At 58.7% G+C, this 19,530-nt stretch overlaps 1 protein-coding gene across 1 annotated transcript in view; it reads left to right on the forward strand.

The window, feature by feature from the left end:
• Positions 1-420: 420 nt before the first annotated feature.
• LOC117644547 (atrial natriuretic peptide-converting enzyme) overlaps positions 421-19,530 on the forward strand; it is a 32,154-nt gene continuing 13,044 nt past the window's right edge. The window contains exons 1-3 of the mRNA XM_034384096.1: positions 421-720; positions 5,404-5,408; positions 16,844-17,000. Coding sequence (XP_034239987.1) covers positions 579-720; positions 5,404-5,408; positions 16,844-17,000 — 304 coding nt within the window. The 5' untranslated portion in view covers positions 421-578. The remainder of the gene's footprint in view (positions 721-5,403; positions 5,409-16,843; positions 17,001-19,530) is intronic.

Consider the following 19,530-nt stretch of genomic DNA (forward strand, 5'->3'; position numbering starts at 1 on the left):
CCGTGCCGAGCACACCGAGTGCATCACGACGGCCATCACCCAGACGGCGGCATCGAGGTGGAGGACGAAACCGCGGCCGACTCATTTTGTGTGTGTGTTTGTGTGCGCGTGTGATAAAGTGCTTCGTGAAACAAGTGCAGCAGGGAAGTCCCAACCCTCGTGAAACTGCTGAGGTCTCTTTCGAGGACGTCGTCGAGGATGTCCTGAGTCGTCGTCGCCGTCGTCGCCGAGGTGCAGCGGAGGTCACCGAGGCCGCCAGGATCGCGGCGTCGTCGCGGATGCCGGCCGAGTGGCGCCCCGAGGCGGCTGCTTGACGGCGACGTCGCCGAGTCGTGCGTCGCGGCGTGGCGGCGCGGCCCGAGGCGTGGCGGCGCGTGGCGGCGACGCGCGTTGTCGACCCCGGCCGGGGCGTGGCGGGGCGGGGCGTGGCGGGGCCCGCCGACTGTGTCAATAAGCACGGCAACCCACTGACCGTCTTTTCCAGTGGCGTGCTCCGCGCGCGTCACCGCGTTGGTTGACCCCTTCTTTACCTAGACGCCAAGTCAGTGAGTGTGTGTGTGTGTTAGTGCTGCCGCCCCATGTTCTCTGAGGATACCACCATGACCAACCACAAGACCTCCGTGACCATCACCATGGACAACAACAAGAACCACAACAACAACAATAACAACAACAGCAAGAAGAACGGCAAGCGCAAAGGATCATGGGACTCCAAGGTAAGTCCTTTAATTTCCGGTGGCGGATAAAAACGGAAAGCGGAAGCCTCCAGGTCCTGCGGGTCCTTCAGGGATTCGCGGCGCCCTTCGCAGTGCTTCGCAGGACACACTGGGAAGTTTTTCCGTCGCCTGCAAATCGAGGCCGCCCTAGCAGTGCCGCAGCAGCTACAGACTGACTCGCGCGTCGAAGTCTCCGCGGCCAAGTCTCCTTCCCGCTACGCGCTTTTTGAACCAACCCGCGCGGGAAAGAAGACCACTCGGCAGTAAAAGTAGGAGACGCGAAACAACAGTTGCGAGCCGGTCTTGGCCTTTTTTGCCGGTTTGTCGCGATATCGCTCCGCGTTGCCGTTGCCTTGGCAACCCGCCAGGCAGGCAGCCAGGCAGCCGGGCGGGTCCAGGACACGACTCGTTCCCAGGACGACGACTCGCCGAAAGCCATTTCCTGGGGACGGCTGCTGCTGCAGGTTAGGTGTGTGGGCGTGGAGGGAGGGGCTGTGGAAGCCCCACACAGTGGGCCAGGGACCGGTGGAGGCGGCCAAAACTCTAGACGCGTTTTGAGCTCCACAGTCGCTGAATGGGACTCGAACCGAACGTGTGACCCCACCAATGGATTCCTCATTCGGAGAGCAATCCATTGGTGGGATCACACGTTCGGTTCGAGTCCCACAAAGCGACTCTGGGGCTCAAAACGCGCCCGGGATTTTGACCGCCCCCACCGGTCTTCTGACCCACTGTGCGGTGCAGGTCGACTGCAGTCCCACCCCCGGTGCGACACCGCCACACCACCACGCCCGTGGAGGGTCCCCAGGATCGCGCTTCGTGCGCATAGTTCGCCAGTCATTTGCGGTACTCGGCTCCCACTTCCATGAACTAGTCATGAATACAAAGTGCCCCTCGGTACCTCGGTGCCTCGGTACGCTGTTTCGGGGCCGCGTTGCACCGCCTCGCACCCTAGCCTCGCACCGACCGCCTTTGTCCGAATGCGTCTGTCCCTTTCCCACTCACGTCGCGCGCCGAGCAAGATCCGAATTCCGCGCCACGCGCTGCAACACACGCATTGTGTGTGAGTGAGTGCAAGGGTGGTTGTGTGTGAGTGTGTGTGAATGGTGTGTACACACTCGCGGATAATTAGCCGCCAGCGCCACGGAAATCGGCCCCGCCCTTTGTTGTGTCGCTGTTCACTGCGAGGGAGTACATGAACCGGGGGAGGAGTGTTTCCAGAACGCGCAATGCCAAGGCGAGAGAGAGAGAGAGAGAGAGAGAGAGAGAGAGAGAGAGAGAGAGAGAGAGAGAGAGAGAGAGAGAGAGAGAGAGAGAGAGAGAGAGAGAGAGAGAGAGAGAGAGAGAGAGAGAGAGAGAGAGAGAGAGCCGCGCGCTGCTCTGGCTGGATGATCTCCGCGTTAGCCGAGTTGATTCCGGCCCGTTTTTCCGCCGATGCAATGTAAAAAAAGAGCAGGAGCGGCGCCGGCCAGTCCCACGCGCCTTGAGCCAAGCGGCCCGGCAAGCGGCAAGCAGCGAGCGCGTTGCCGCATCGTTTAATGTATTCTGTGGGATTTGGCGGCTCTGTCTTCACAATCCATCCGCCGTCCCCGGGGCGGCGACTGTGACTCAACCGAATCAGTCGTTGGCTTGCTCCGCCTGCTCCGCTCGACAGTTCGTTCAACGCACGGGGGAGGCTTCGGGGAGGCGGCAGGCGATTGTCATCGGCGAGGGAACGCGACAAAAATCGCTGCCCGGTGGGAATCGCATTTTGCGCTGCGACAGACTTCGTAATCACCATCGGCGCCTTTGCCTCAAGTTCAAAGACCGCGCGCGCCGCGCCCGGATTTCGGACGCGTCGCCGCCGCGGTTCGCTCCGTAGTTCCGAAACGATTTGGAATTAGTAATCACGAGATTTTTAATCTCTTCGATGGAGCAGGGCTTCTTTCTTCAAGAGGTTATATTAATGGAGCCATGACTCCATCTCGAAAAATTAAGAACATTTTTCTTTTGCCCAACACAATTTTTTGACTTTTCCGAGCGTGTGTTGCGCCCTTTTCCGACCGCTTTCCTCGCGTCTTGCGCCATATTGCGCGGAAAAGCGTTTAAAATCCGTTGCGGGCTTCGTCGCCGGGCTTCGCTGAGCGGCTGGACAGGGAGCGGCGCGGCTGGCACGGCGAACGCGCGCATGGCATTTGTGGCTGCACTTTGCTTTTCATGTCAAGTACGCCGCGCACGCCACAGCGCGACGAGCGCAGTGCAGCCAGCCGAGCGGACCAGAATGCACTGCCAAGAAAAAAAAAGCCAAATTGAAATGCTTCTCTTGTTTCGCGCCAAATGTCACCAGGTTCAGTAGCAAGAACTGCGACCGTGACTGGAATCGAAAATCTTGAACACGATATCGTGTGGCGTTTCCAGGGAAATACGTTTCATCCTACTCTTCCAGAAACCTGCTTGACACTCAAGTGTGTACTCCATTGTAACACACTTGAGCTCGTAGAGTAGGAGAACAACCACATTTCCCATGCACAAAAAAAAACTAGCAAGCAAAAAGAAAAATCTTTCTAAAATATACGTAACCGTTGTTGACCTAACGGACACCCAACCGTGTACGTACGTAGTTGTATCACAAACAAGGTGCAAGACAAAGACAGGGAGGTCGAGTTGGACTATCACCCTTTCACTCCTTCAGAGGTGGTCTGTCTCCCCTGCTGCAATTCCTTATTTCCTTATAACCTGTGCCCCTCTCTCTCCTCCTCCTGTCTGTCTGTCTGTCTGTCTGTCTGCCTGTCCGTCTGTCCGTCCTTTCCCCTGGCAAGCTTGCACTTGCCTCGGCAGTTGGCGGAGCCAAACCTGGAGATGAAGGAAAAAAAAGAGTAGCTGAAACCGGAAAGGGAAAGTGACGTACGAAACGTTCGGGCCGACAGGTCCGTGCGTACCGCCTACCGCGCTGCCATGGCACTGCCGCCCCGCGGACAAAAAAATGGGGCAAGTCTGCTGGGCGTGCGGGCCAGCCACTGGTGTTGGGCCGTGGGGCGTAACCCGCTCCTCAAACAAAACTAATTTACGACTTTGTTCTGCCGATTTCCACGAGGCTTTGCTTGGTATATCAGACTGTGCTGCATGGCAGGGCACGGCAAGGCACGGCACGCCACTCCCAGCATTCTGCATTTCCTCTACGGTAATTGAATGGAAAGGTCAAGCCTTCCCAAACAGCCTCGCACTCGCTCGCAGTGCCTGCTGCACAGTGGGCCAGAAGACCGGTGGAGGTGGACAAAACTCTATACGCGTTTTGAGGTCCAGAGTCTCTAAATGGGGCTCGAACCGAACGTGTGACCCCACCAATGGATTGCTCTCCGAACGAGGAATTCGTTGGTGGGGTCACACGTTCGGTTTGAGTCCGCTGCTTAGCGACTCTGAGCTCAAAGTTTTGTCCGCCTCCACATGTCTTCTGGCCCACTGTGTGCTGCTTCTTCTCCTATTTTTTTCAAGGGAGTGGCTGCGGAGCACCCATTCTCTCGCGCGGCGGCGGAAACTCTTGAGTCTTTGTCGGCCGCGCTGCTCGTGTGAGATACTGCCATGCGTTCTTGCCTCGTGGTTCGACGCTGTCACAGGCTGCGGTTATTGCGACACGCCGCGGGCTTTTTCTCAAGCGGCAGGCTGGGGAGCCAAGTCCAGTGCAGTGGGAGAAATATTTGCAAAGTTGGTCAGCGACAATACCTACAACATGGTGGGCCAGAAGACGCGTTTTGAGGTCAGTCGCTAAATGTGACCCCACCAATGGATTGCTCTCCGAACGAGGAATCCATTGGTGGGGCGCGACACGTTCGGTTCGAGTCCTATTTAGTGACTCTGGAGCTCAAAACGCGTCTTTCGTCCGCCTTGGCCCACTGTGCAGAATCCCAGAAAATGATGAGCGCTCTCTGGCCACGTTTGTTGGAAGTGTTACAGCATCCAGTTGTCATGCGCAGTGGCCGCGGTGCCCCGACGAAACCTTGGCGACGGATATCGGACTGGTTTTCCAGTGTGTGGCGGCTTTCTCTGCATGGTCTGCTTGGCCTGGTCGGCCTGGCCGGTCTCCACCCGCGTGCGCCACGAGTGCGCCGTCGACGCGGTCTCCACTGCCCGTACCTTTTGTTGCCTATTAAGGCACGTTCGGTCGCTACATCTGCTCTGCCCGCAGCCCGCAGCGGCTGCAGCCGGCAATCGCTATTCGCAGCGCGCAGCACGCGCAGCCGCTCGCCGTGCGAATAGTGCTGTAGTCGTTAGGCCATCGAGATGTGACGCGAGAGGCGTGAGAGGCAGTTGGGTCGGACGAAACCGAGGGGCGCTAACCTAAAGGGCCTGAACCTAAGGCAACCTACCTAACGCGTCCTAACCTAAGGTAACCTGACCGGCTAAGCTAACATAACCTCCCCTAACCTAAGTACTGTAACCACCGATGGCACTTCAGTGGACGAGAAGCCGCAGGGCAAGACTGTCGAAAAGGTTTTTCCCCGATCCAAGTGCTGCTGCCACACTGCCGCCTCGAGAGAGATTCGCCCGATAAGCGTCCTGCAGATAAGGCTGTGTGTGTCGGCCCACAATGCTATTCGCACGACAAGGGGCAGGGCTGCAGGCAGGGCCTTGCGGTGGCGTTGCATCAGTCCGGCAAAAAGCAAAGCACCGTGTTCAGAGGCGGCTGTTTGGCGGCGGAGCGGGAAACTAGAAATGGTCACACTGCTTTGTGGAACCACTCATAAGTTTGTGCGACCTTTCGTCTTCTTTCGCGGCCCCGTTTTTCGTTGTCGCTTTCGTTGTTGTTGTCGTTTGTTTGTTTATTGTTATTGTTCTTCTTGGTGTTGTGAAGTTCACGAGGAAGGCGACTCGGTCAGAGGCACCACACCCAAATCACCGCGCCCCTTTCCCTTCCGTATCGACTTCATACTATTTTGGCCGTGTGGTTGCAGACGACATACCAGCGGGTGAACCGGCTGGAATTTGCTTCCCTTTCCTCCCGTGATGCAACACCGTAACACCGTGCCGTGCCGTGCCCTCGGCCGTGCCGCGCCGTGCCCTCGCGTGGCTAAATGCCAGTAATTGACCGCGGCCTCCCGTGGCAGCAAAGTGTGCCTTGCTTTAGTACCCTCTGCCGACCCCCTCCCCCTCTCCCCGCAGCGCTCCTGCCGCTCTCCGCGCGCCTTCCCTGCCGGGTTTGGCAATGTGATGGGACCCAACCAACACCGATTGATCTAATCGAGGCGGAGAATGAAAGAACGCTCCGCTACTCTGCGAAAAGAAAAGGAACAGAAACGACTCTTTTTCAGTCCAAGCTGCCCCGTTTTTGTTGTTGTTGTTCTCGTTTTTCTCGATGCCTCAAAGTCGTGCCGTGCCCTATGGTCTGCGCTACCTCGGGGCACCCTTGGGCAGTACACTGCTAGCTGGACTGCTGGGCAGCGCGGGTGGCGATAAGTGGGCGGGGCGGAGGCGTGAGTTGCAGCAACACCGCGAAGGTGCTAATCGGACCGGCAGGGCAGCGCAGGGCAGCGCAGGGCAGCGCGGCCCCTCTGCTTACCTTTCTCCCAATACACTGTCAAAAATAAAAATATTCCAAAAGTCGCTTCAGAGGCGTCGAATCGACCGTGTGACCCCACCAATAGGATTCCTCGTTCGGAGAGCAATCCATTGGTGGGGTCACACGTTCGGTTCGAGTCCCATTTAGCGACTCAGGACCTCAAAACGCGTCCGGGATTTCGACCGCCTCCACCGGTCTTCTGGCCCACTGTGCGGCTTTCCGGGCGGACCTCGCCGTTTGCAGCTGGCCGCGACTCGGCGTGGGCGTCGCTGGGCGTCGCTGGGCGTCGCTTGCGCGGCACATTCGACGTGCACCGGCATATGGCTGCAGCCGCTGCAGCAAACGCAAAAGCGGGAAACCGTCATTTTATGTGAAATTCAAATTGCGCGCCGATTTCACGGTGCACCGCTGGTGTTGTGGGCGTTCTATTGGCGGGCTGCGGACTCACACAACACACACATCCACACACGTGCACTCACACCTTGCGAGTGCCGCGAGTGCACCACCTTATGCCCACAAGCAAATATGACGAACGTGGACGACGCGTTAGTGTGTGTCTGTGTGTGTGTGTGTGAGTGTGTGTCCGTCCGTCCGTGTGAGTGTGTGTGTGTGTGTGGCTGTGTGTAGCAGTCGGTCGCTAATAACTTTCACTGTTGGTGCCGTTGTGGGTTTTACGTGTGTGTATAGGCGAGTGGTGTGTGTGTGAGTGTTCGCGCATCCAGCGTTTTCCCTCCCACCTGCGTCCAAGTCTCCAAGAGCACCCCGCCGCCTCGCCGCCCCGCCGCTCCGCCGGGTCGAGTGTTCGCACCTGGTGCTTCAAGCTGCCAGCGTAGCTAGGAGTACGTAGCACGCAGGTGCACGGCTGCTGTTCTCCATACTGCCTCTCCTGCTGTTGCTGCTAATTTCCCTTGGATGACGCTCGGAAGTCGCTTTGTTTTGCGGCTCGACGCGGCTCCAGTCAAGGCCCGCCCACCGTGCCGTACTACTAGCGCACCGCCGCGGCGCACTGCGGCGCACGGTTTCTGCGAACGTTGTCGCTTTCTCTGCACGAGAGGCGTCGGGGCGTCCAGAGCGGCGTCCAGAGCGGCGCGACCAAGGTGGACCTGGTCCAGAGCGTGGCCGTCATGCCGCCAGTGCTCCGTTGTGCCGCGTCGATCACACGTACGGCTCGAGGCCTGCTCAGCGAATCTGGAGCTCAAAGCGCGTCTAGAGTTTTGTCCGCCTCCACCGGTCTTCTGGCCCACTGTTCGCTGGTCGTGTGTACAGGGGTTGGGACACCCCACTTGCACGCAGCGGCTCGTCATTTTGGCCTTTCTGCTTCCTCCGCTGTGTAAAACCTCGCCAACTTCGCTGCCTCCGTTCCGAACACGCCCACGCACTCCCACCGCAGAATTGCCTTCCTGGCTCATTCCGAGCAGAGAGAGAGAGAGCGACGCACGGTTCGGAATCCGCCTCCGGGTGCGAATTCTCATGGGACACACTTGGCGGCAACAATTAGACAATTAAGGCGTCGCTTCTCTTGCCGCTCTGCTCTGTTCAAACGAGACTTTTGTTTCGCATTCTCATCGTGAAGAGGGAAAGGAGAGTCATGATGAGTTTCTCTTTCGGGGCGGCGGAGCTTGGGCGGGGCGCCCCGGGCCCGTGTCAACCCCACGTCGTCACCCCCACGCCCCTCGTGTCTCCCGCGCACAGTGGGCAAGAAGACCGGTGGAGGCGGCCAAAACTCTAGACGCGTTTTGAGCTCCAGAGTCGCTAAGCAGGACTCGAAAACCTCCATGCTGGTGCAGCCTTGCCCCGTAAGACATTTACAGTGCGGAGGATCTCAGATCTGAGCGCGAGCGCGGGGACTTTTGTCGGGCCGCCGCGTGCAGGCTGATTCCGAACTGTTTGTCTCCCTTGCACCCGTGGGGCGTCCCGCAGAGGTGCGAGAGGGACAAAGAGCCCCGTTTGGGGCGCGGCGCAGCGAAAAGAGAAACGGCTGCCGTTCGGAGCATCGCGGTCCCCGCTTTGTCAAGATCGTCGAGCCCCACCCGCGTTCTGTTAACTCCACTCGGTCTCTCTCCTTCCTGCATCGCGCTCCCTCCCACCGCACAGTGGGCCAGAAGACCGGCGGGGGCGGCCAAAATTCCAGACTCTGGAGCTCAAAACGCGTCTAGAGTTTTGGCCGCCTCCACCGGTCCTCTGGCCCACTGAGCACCACCCCACTTCCCCTGGCCAGCATTAGCAGTGTACCTCGCGGGCCCTTCTTAAAACCACGCCGACATAAATGCCTGAATGGAGGGCCGAGCCTCCGTTCCGGTCTTCTATGTCCAGTAAGCGGCTGCGGCCCTGCGTGTGTGTGCGAGTGTGTGCGTGTATGTGTGTGTGCGTGATGTGGGGCGTGGCGTGGCGGGGCGGGGCGGGGCGCTGCCGACGTGCGCGGCGTGCTCTTGACACCGCGGCGTGGCCCCGACGTGGCCCCGGCCGTGCTCGCGGTGCCCGGGTCGCGTTCAGTAGTTCCAGAGCCACAGCCCGCGGCACACTGTAAGGACAGGCATGCATGCACACCGACAGGGCCACGGACAGAGAAAACTGGATGAGAATTTCTTATTTCTCTTTTTTTACCCAGTGTGTAACGATCCACGATCCACTTGTTTCCCCGCGATTGGCTACACTGTTTAGCGTGATGTTGCGCCCACCTGTTTCTTAGGTTGGCACGGCCGGCACCGTTCGGCGTCTCGGCGGCGCCACGCTCGGGTCTGACTGGCTCTGGCTTTGCAGCTTCGCTACGGGAACTCGCTGCAAACCGCTATCGGTCGGCGCCTTCAAACAGTCGGCGGGGCGGGGCGGGGCGGGGCGGGGTGGGGGTCCAAATGAAGAACGGTGAGGACAGGGCGAGGCAGGGCACTGTCCCGACGAGCCATTTATACCTCAACCTCAACAAATCTCGTTTGTAGTGGTGATTCGAAACGCTGTAAAATCCGCGCGTCCAGACCTTTGTCTTCACTTCCAACTTCTGTGGGTGCTGTTGTTTGCTCCTTCGACTGATGCAACTGCATGCCACTGTGATATCGCCCCCATAAACGCATCCCCCGAATGCCTGTCCTTTCGCCGCTCATTTTCCCCTGCTGCACCGCCTCGCCGGCCGTTACCGGTGCAACCGTTCCCCGAACGCGACGTGCGAACGGTGTGCCGGTGTGCCATAATCCGGCAATCCGGTGCAAGACAACAATAGGGGGCGGTGGCGCGATCGTGGCGGGCGGTGCGGCGGTGTCCGGCGCGATGACGTATGACCCTTTGGTTCGGACAGCCCTCCGGTACGACGGCCACCGACGGCCCCTCGGCTCAACGGCGCCATAACAAAGTCTGAAAACGCTCTTGTATAACACCACTCCCGCGGTGCAGGCTGCAGGCCGTGCTGGCCTCCGGGACGCTGATACGTTCCGGGACTCGGGTCGGGAACGGTGGCCGGCGCGTGCTAGCGCGTGCCGGGAGAGCCCCGGAGGCGTCGGCCTGCGTCCGTCTCTCTCGCACCCCCACGGACTCCGGGACGCCCCGTGAGTGCGACAAAGACGGAGCGACGCCACCTCCGCGGTGCACGTCCGGCGGAGGCTGATATTGTGCGGAGTGGTTACAATCGGCACAATCGTACAAAAGGAGCGTTTCTCCGCGTAGCACCGCGAAACTTCGGCGCGGCCGGTATTTTTGCCGTTTGCATCGCCGCGCGCGATGGAGCGGCGCCCGATGCCCACACTATAAAACCTATTTTTACGACGAGGCACCGACCCCATATATTTGAATAAGAGCCTCGCTCTATTCTTCTCCTTCCGAACGCAGTCAACGGCCACGTCCTGGCCCCGCGGACACCCTATGGTCGTCACTCGGGCCGAGCCGAGCCGAGCCGAGCCGAGACTCCACCACCTCATCGCCCTCGTAAATCACATAAGCCGCCCGCGATGCAATGCAACGCTCCAGAATCGCACACTGCGGAAAAGGAGTCCTGGGATCCAAAGTTGGTCAAAAAGTAAACATTGAAATATTTATGAATTCTTGTTAAAATTAGCGGCCAATGAATCGTTTTCTTCTTTTTGAGGCTCACTCAGAAGCATTTCCCCAACCAATAGCCAAATTTTCAAAAAAAAAAAAAAAAAAAAAAATCGTGGTGCGTGCCCTTAAGATCAAAGCTTCTCCCCAAAATTTGCCACTCGGCACGAACTTTGAAATGGCAAATATTGCGCGCGTTGTGAACTTGAAATGCAACGCCGGGTTTCCTCATTCGGATCCGATTGGAGTGCCCACGGCCTTGGCGTGGCAGCGCGGCCACACCGCGGTAACTGATACGAGACGTGCCCATTGGATCGTTATTCTTGGTGTCGAGGCGCGGCTCCATTTGTTGTTATGACGAAGGGGGAGGGGGGGGGGAGTTGGAACGATTTCCACGCGCCGCGGCATGCAGGAAACGTGTGTCCATCTCCCCGCGGTGGCAACGTGTACCGCGGCCATCCTGTACAAGCCGAGACAAGACGATATGAAAACAAAACAACGACGGAGAAAAAAAACAACAACAAGAGACCGCCTGACGTCTAAAGTGCTCTCTTGTGTAACGAAGTCAACGCAGAGCGCACCACCCTTTCACCGGGCTCACGTCTGTTCGTGGGTTCGGCGGTTCGGCGGGCTGCCTCAGAGGGCTGCCTCACGGGGTGTCAGCTCGCAGGCCAGAAAGCCACCGACGGCGTCCCCTGGCGACGTGACCGACGACTCATCAAGAGGAGTGTGGGCACACTGTGGGCACACGGCGAATCTCTGCAGTCAGCTGCACTTTCGCAAACTGCTCCAACAAACAAATCATTTCGCAGTGTAGTCCTGGTACTTCTGTACGTCGATCCGTTTATGTGAAGATGACAGTATTGTACCCCGAAAAAGACATTTGGTTGAAACAAAAAAAAAACTACTGATTTTAGTTATTTTGACTGTAGCAGCAGGGTACTGCCTTGCGTAACATTTCCCAGGACGAAATCAACCAAATTTAAGTACATTCCATGAAACTTTTCTGAAGGTAATTCCAACTGACTGCCGGCTTGTGTTCGCTTTGGATTGGTGCAGAGGGTTGTTCGCGACGTCGTGCGATTTTTCACGGTGGCGCGGAGAGCAGTGTCGTGCCCTGTGTTGTGATACGTCCCTGGCAACGTGCGTCTCCGTCTGTCTCTCTCGGCGCCACGGCGCGCCGAGGGAGGCAGAGAGAGACAGAGCGAAAACACACGTCGACGGCAAAGGCCACGCGCTGAACCCAGTGCGGGTGTGGCGGTTGGGAGAAAGGCCGGCAGGGCGCGCCAGGGTCGCGCCAGGGAAGGGGGAGGGGAAGGGGGGGGGCCTTGATGGACATGGAGCGATAAGCGACCGGGCGGCAGGCCGATCGAAATAATGATTCCAACTGTCAGAAAGGGACAAACTTTCATCCTCGATAACGTCTCTATTTTTTCTTCCCCTGCCGCTTCCTTACCGAACCGTCCGCGTCTTTGCCGCCTTCCTCCCGGATATCGCGGCCGCATGGCGTCAGTCTGTCTCCCTCACACTCTTGAGGCGAGAGGGACAGAGCGACGAAATCGACGCCTCTTAGGGGTACCGTACATTTGCTCAGAATACTTGCCATGTTTTTACAGTGGCTTCTCTCCTCTTCAGGGCGAGGGTAAATCTGCGCATCGACTCGCTCTCGCTCGCTCTCGCTTTCCGACGCAGTGGACCGACGTCGGGACAGCAGCGTCGGGGCGCTCGGACGACCGCGTCGACCGCGTCGATCGTCCAACCAATTAAACGAAAGCTCGAAAGCTCCCTCCGCGTCGCAAACGTCGCGCCGATTCGGTGCTCGCGCGTGTGATTGGCTGAGCGTGGCTGTCATCACGGCCAATCAGAGTGAGCGAGAGAGAGGGAGAGAGAGAGAGGGGGGGGGCAGAGTCCTGCTGGCATCTGCCAGTTTTCGGACTGTAAGTTAATTTCGCGGTTGCTGGACGCTCTCTCTCGCTCTCTCTCTCTCTCTCCCTCTCTCTCCCTCTCTCTCTCTCTCTCTCTCTCTCTCTCCCTCCCCCTCGAGTGCGAGGGAGACAGCGCTACGCCACGCCATCCCCCTGCAGAGGAAGAGCGCCGATTATCCTTTCATTACGCGATGCATCAATGTCGTGCGCGGTTCATCTGAGACTCTCCCCTCTCTCCCTTCCTCCCTCCCTCTCCCTCCCCCTCTCTCCACCGCGCTGTTGACACTAAAGTGAGCGAGGCGCCTTGTGGAGCAAGAGAGCTGTCTCTTGGCAATGACGACAGAGAGAGACAATCCTCCAGAGGGAAGGGTGCAGTGTGCTGGAGGCTGGCTGGAGGCTGGAGCGCTTACTGCGGATAACTTGCGGCTGGAGGAAGGCGCCTCAGATTTCCGCGTTTAGTTCAACTGGTCCAAGGATGGGTCGAAGGGAATCTGTGAGCGCCACAAACAACCCACGAACCAAGAAAGTATTTGTTTAAACTGTATATTGGGCTTCAACTTGCTGCCTTGCAAAAGTGCATCGGTTCATTCGCGGTCCTGTTACGCATGCACGACGAACGGCTCGCGTTTGGAATTCGCTCGACCGACTTCTTGACGCCTCATGCAGTTTTTATGAATTGCAGGGAAAATTCCTCTCTCTCGGTCTCTCTCTCTCTCTCTCTCTCTCTCTCTCTCTCTCTCTCTCTCTCTCTCTCTCTCTCTCTCTCTCTCTCGGACAGCAGGCGGCAGCGGCTTCTCGCGAAACTGGGGTGGAGTAGAGTCCGTTTTTATTGCCTCGTGTCGACACTCTTTGTGTGTGTGTGCTTGTGTGCGTGCGTGCGTGCGTGTGTGTGGCACGCATCACGATGCTATAATGACGCGAGTGATCGTCACAGAAGGACGTGATCTACTGACGGCGTGCCAACGGCCGCTGAAATCGCTCCTTGAACGAGAACAACACCGTTCCCAAAACGGCCACCAAACAGCCGCCTCTCTCTCTCCCCTTTTTCTGCCACGCGTGGACGAATTGAATCCCGGCGAGTCGCGGTGTGCGGTGCGGTCACAGCGGAGAGCGCCGGGCGTGTCGGAGTACCGGCCGTTCCGACACTCTGTCTCTCTCGCACCCATACGGACCGCCCCTACGAGTGCGAGAGAGACGGAGCGACGAGTTCCGGAACCGCCGCCGGCAGGTGAATTCATTTTTCTGACCCGTCACGAAACGTCATCAATTTTTCTCGCAGTCACTGTGCTGTCAGCTGCCGCTCGCTGCTGAGGACACGCGGCGGAGAGGTCCTCGCCGCAGGGGGGGGGGGGGGGCTGGGGCCGCAAGGTCCCGTAAGTCGCTTTGCTGACCAGCCACCATCGCGGCGGTAGTAGCACTGCCCGACTTGTCTCCGCAGAGCAAAGCAAACGCGGTATTTGACCGACTTGCGCGGCGGCGGAGAGTCAAGAGCCCGCGCTGCCAGCAGACGGAGAGTCGTATTCGTCGCTCCGTCTCTCTCGCACCCACACGGAACGCCCCATGAGTGCGAGAGGAGAGACAGAGCGACGAATACGACTCTCGGAATCAGTCTGCTGCCGGCATGCATTGCATTATCGTGATGAGGCGGATCTAAGAGACGGAGGGCCTAACGGACGGGCAGCCGTCTTCGCGGTAACGGGCTGCGGTGTGAGGACCCGAGGACCCGAGGAGGACCGCGCGACGCGGACGCGGGGACTCCAAGTCGGCCACCCGGCCACTGCACTGGGGCCGCTAGTGAGCCGCCATGCGGTCTCTGGGTGCATCCCCGTAGACACACAGACAGACACACAGACACACAGACAGACAGACTGACAGACAGACACCCCGGCATGCAGATGCGGCAGGTGGCAGAAGAGGCGCTGGTCGGGGCGGCGAGGCGCCGCAGCTACCACGCACAGTGGGCCAGAAGACCCGAGGAGGCGGCCAAAACGCGTGCCCCGTCCTCGCCTGGCCGCCTCTCTAGCCTCGCGCGGGTCGTGTTCCATTACACGTATCCACGTTACAGCGTAACAGCGCTCCAGGCCGAGCCGCGCCGGCAAGGCGACCGCACCGCGCCCCGCCACGCCCCGCCCCGCTTTTGCTTAGGAAACAGCGAAACGGCACAGGGAAGCCGAAACCTCAACCGCAGCGTCCCGCCGCCTCGCGCCGCCTCGCGCCGCCTCGCGCCTCAGGCGTCGGCAGTCCTTGACCACGGCCCCACTGGGGCACGGGGGCCTGCCTGAAGCCTGCCGGGGCCCGCCTGGGGTCACGACCTCTGGGATCCTCACCAGCTCCGAGCGCGGTGATTCCATTGCTTCGTCGCCCCGTCTCTCTCGCACCACTGGGATGCGCCCCACGAGTGCGAGAGAGACAGAGCAGCCCGTCGGCCTGCAGTCCGGAGGCACTGGCACTGGCGGTAGCGGGTCCGGCCGCGTACCGTACGGGGACGTACGTGCACTCGAAATAAAGAGAGCATTTTCCGCGGGACGGAGTCATGAACGCAGCCATGGACGCAGCCGACGAGTCGGAGCCAGCGGTCCAGTTTGCAGGGCGGGGCGGGGCGGGGCGGGCGGGGCGGGGCGGGGCGGGGCGGGGCGGGCAGAGCAGGCAGAGTCGTCCAGGTTTGCTCCAGTGACCCGCTGACTGCGAGCGAGATGAGTCCCCCTCTCTTTCTCGATGCTGCGGCACTGCCTAGGGCGCTGTGTGCCGACCAGTAGACTGACTCCGAGAGTCGTCCTCGCCACTCTGTCTCTCTCGCACTCACGGAGCGTCCCGCGGAGGTGTGAGCGAGACAGAGCGACGAAAGCGACTCTCGGAATGGAGGCGGAGTGCGGAGGACGGCCTCGAGTCCCCGTTTCTGTCGGTTTCCACAGTCAGTCCCGGGTCGGGTCCCGCCCTGTCTGCCGACCAAACTCGGCGTGTTCCAGCCCAAATTAGTCACCCGGTGCTCCGTTCCGACCTGTGGTTTCGTCGCTCTGTCTCTCTCGCACCTCCCGGAGGGCCGTCGGGGTGCTGGGCCGCCTCCGGTTTGATCGGCCGGTCTGCTTGCCTCGCTAGTCGATGACGGCCTGCCGGATGGCGGCGGCCAGCCGTCGTCCTGTCTCCCTCGCACCCCTACGGCACGCCCCGCGAGTGCGAGAGAGGCAGGACACTCTGGAATCGCCTTGCAGGTGGGCCAGCGCGACCAGAGGCACTGCGTCCGTCACCGGAACGGCGACACTGTCGGGCCGGCCGGCCGGCACAGGCTGGCTGGCAGCCGGCCCACCGCCCGGCCCGCGTCCCCAAGCCGTCCCCGCGTCGTCGGAATGCTAATCCGAATCCATTTTCGGGCCATCGCCTGTCCGGCCTGTCCACTGCCTGTCCACTCCCATCGGCGTTTGTCTTCGAACGCCTGCGGAACGGAGGGTAGGCAGCGCCGCAACGCGCGGTGGAGCAGCGGGCTTGCCTGCCAACACGGCGCTAACCTGTTGCCTTTGCAAAGTGGTATTGCTATTGCTATTGCCATTGCCACTGCTACTCCATGGGTGCATTCGAGTGCCGAACCAACGAACTGGCTAATGGGAACCGCGTGCGCGGGGAAACTGGCCGAACTGGGTCCGTCTTTTGTGTCCCTGCCATCTCACTGCGGCAGAACAAGGCGCACCGAGACGGCGACCGGCCGGCCAGAGCAGAAACGGGAACGCCCGGGAGATGCTCGCCAACATGGGACTAGCAGCGACTAGCAGTGGACTAGCAGCGTAGCTCCGATGCTCTGACACACTTAGTCGTGTCTCTGGGCCGCAACAAGCCGCTGATGCGGGAAGGATAGTGCACGCACTGGAGCAGAGAGAGAGAGAGAGAGAGAGAGAAACTGACACGCATGCAAACTTTGTGTCGTTGTGGTACATCAAATACATGTATAGATCTGACAATCTGACCGATTACCCACGAAACCGGCAAAATTTGAAAAAAAAAAAATAAATACGGCCTCTTCTTTTTTTTGCGCGCGGGTGTGTGCATGTGTGTGTCCATGGGCCCGTGTGTTTGAGCGCCTTTAAAGACACCGAACCGGCCGGGGGCATTAGGGAAAACATAACACCGGGACCCTCCTCGCCGGGCCTGGACGGCCTGGACGACTCGCTTGTTGACCCCGCACGCACCGCGACTAAACAGCTGTCCACGCGCGCGCGGCACGGCACGGCACGGCACGGCACGCGGGGTCACCTGGACTTGACTTTCTCCCCAAACACTCACACCTCGGGCGGGCCGCCAAGCTGGCCGCCAAGCCGGCGCCCTATCTGTGCGTGCCGCCAGGCCGAGCCGCGGTGGGCCGAGTGGAGAAGCGAGCCAGCCAGCCCCGGCTGGGGGGTGACTTCGCAGTGCAGTAGCCATTTTGTTGAAAAAAAAAACAGCCTTCGCTTTTTGTATGTTAGGTTAGGTTAGGTCACAAACCATAATGATGACTCTCGTTTTATTTACTTCTTTCTGTTTGGCCTGTTTGTTTTTTCAGTGGAGGCGAAATTAAAAGGGCCACGCTATCCGGCGCGGTGAAAAATATTCACACACACACACACACACAATCGAGTTGATGGAAAGTGGCGAGGCTCATAGCTGGTTTTGTGTTCCAGGTGGGGCGCCGGTCGGAGACGCCGTCGTCGATCTTGTCGTCGGACAGCGACATCCGCTTCACCCGAAAAGTGAGCGGCCAGTACCGGTGCGGCTGCTGCGTCCTGGCCGCCTTCATCACCTTCCTGCTCGTCGTCTCCATCGGCGTCTACCTGGGCTGTGAGTTTCCTATCCCTTCACACAGTGGGCCAGAAAGACCGGTGGAGGCGTCCGAAACTTTAGGCGCGTTTTGAGCTCCAGAGTCGCTAAACAGGACTCGAACCGAACGTCTTACCCCACCAATGGATTCCTCCTTCGGAGAGCAATCCATTGGTGGGGTCACACGTTCGGTTCGAGGCCCATTTAGTGACAATGGAGCTCAAAACGCGTCTAGAGTTTTGGCCGCTTCCACCGGTTTTCCGGCACTATGCTTCATAAGAATAATAGGAAAAATATGTACACTAGTATTGACTTGTAATTCTTGTAAAATTTTCGCGTCGTGCTTGAGATTGGGTGTACTCTGCATCACAGGTTGCTTCAATTGTTCAGAAAATAGTGCCCAATAGTTCTGTAACAAACATTGACGCAGCAGGGGGGTGCTGAAAAATTGAATGCACGGGAAGATTTATGGTGCAGGGTAGATCAAATTCTTTCGGATAGGTAGTAGCGGGCCTCTGGGCCTTTCGGATGGGCAGATAGATAGATGGATAGCCTGATAGATGGCCGGGTGTTCGACACAGACGGGATGCGCCGCCGCGGCCGCACTAACGCACCCACACTGGATGAGAAAATATCGTCGGACGGCTTTCTCTTCCGCCTTCCGATCCGAATATGAATGAGTACCTACAAATAACGTCTTCGCGTTTGCGTAGAGAGACAGACATTGCGGTTGGGACTCGGGGCTGGCTGGGGCATCGACTGCCGATCGGGGAACCTTTTCAATTCGACACTGACTCGCGTGGGATTCCGTATCCGGTTCTAGTCGGCACTTCCGGTGCTCGGCTCGGCACTCCCAGGCAACGGGACACTCGCTGGCTCGGCTTGCAGGATTAGCTCACCGGCGAGTCAAGGTATCGAGTTCCAGGGGTCCAGAGTCCCAGTGCACGCCGTGCCGGTCTCATTTACACGCTAATTCGCGCGGCGCTCCGTCTCTGTCGCACTCACGGGGCGCGCCGCGGGGCCGCCCGGGTGCGAGAGAGACAGCAGTCGCGGTTATCCAACCGTGATTAAAAATCGGTATCGAAAAGTGGCCTAAGCCCGGCAGCGGCCGTCCCGCTTGCGCAACGGAGTGACGGAGAGCGCGGCCGAGTGACGGAGAGTGACGGAGAGTGACGGAGACGGCGCTAACGAGGCTCGTTACAGCTCTATAAGGTCGGGCTGCTCATCGACGTCCGCATCAATCTTTCTTTGTCACGCTACACCTGACCCGAGTGCCAAACACTGCTCTCGCTCCCTCCGGGGCGCGCCGTGCGTGCGAGCGAGACAGAGCGCGCCGTTCGGCCGCGGCCCGCGGGCGGAGGCGCCCGCGTCAAAACAGAGGATGACGTGATTTACGGTGGTGTGGACCCAGCCTGCAGGGATTGCGCAAGTTTCCAGTGCAGATTTGCGTGGGCCGTGGTTTTGGCGGCTGGTTAGCTAGGGCTTAGATCCGTGTTCAACTCCCACTAGGGGTAAAGTTTTGGTGGTCTCACTCTAAAAATTTTTTTCAATTTACTAAATTTTAGCTTGATTTGACTGTTTTTGCAGGTATATCTGCGTAATAACTTTATTTACTAGATTTTGGTCATCGGTTCGGGCCTATTTAAAAATTTAAAATACTGAAAGACTCCACTTTTGCTCCGCGAGAACATTCCAAAGTACTTTGAGGGCTCCAGGACGGTCCCCGGGCCGCGCCGTTATGACTTTGTAGGATAATGACCTTGCAGTGTGCATCCCCGGCGTGCCCCGCCGTGCCTCGCAGTGCCGTGCCTTGCAGTGCCGTGCCTCGCTCTCGTTGGCAGTGATGGGCGGGGAGGGGAAAGGCAAGAAATGAAAGTGGCGCATTATCATATCATAAGGCGATGCGCAGTGGAAATCGGCATATAGTTCATAATCGGGCAAAGTGTTTCATCGCCGGCGGCCACTCTCACGTCACTTTCGGCAGAGCTGCTTTCTTTGTTTGCAGAGCAGGTGTCTGTGGGTCGTTCAAGCTCATGGCGTCTCAGCCTCACATAGCCAGGCTAATTTTTTTTTTTAGTTTTTAGGGGCAGGGGGAATTTTTGAAATTTTATTTTGCAAGCGGCTGGAGATTTAAAAAAATAGAGTTTAGCACTGAGTAACAAAAATTCAAAATTCAATTTAATATTAAGCTTATCCTGATGAAAAATTATTTTTTTGTCCCAAAATGTTCTTAATGTCACGTTAGCACGCCCTGCGCATAGCCGGGCAAAAAAAACGCGTCAGTCGGATGACAAGTCCCTTTCTCCCCGACACCTTCTTTATTTTGGCATCAACAAATAAGAACCTTGACATTCGAGCTTTCTCTCGTTGACCCTTGACACTGGTGGTCCGGCCTTGCCGGGCCTTGCCAGGCCTTGCCCTCCCCGCCCGGGGCCCAGCCGGGCCAGTGTGGGGGCCAGTCTGGCCGAGCGGGGCCCGGCCGCGTGGAGCCAAGTCGCGCAAAGTCAATAACAAACCAACATGCCCAAAATCCACTGCTGGAAGACAAACA

Source organism: Thrips palmi, unplaced genomic scaffold (assembly GCF_012932325.1).
Source record: "Thrips palmi isolate BJ-2018 unplaced genomic scaffold, TpBJ-2018v1 HiC_scaffold_18, whole genome shotgun sequence".
Classification (NCBI taxonomy): domain Eukaryota; kingdom Metazoa; phylum Arthropoda; class Insecta; order Thysanoptera; family Thripidae; genus Thrips; species Thrips palmi.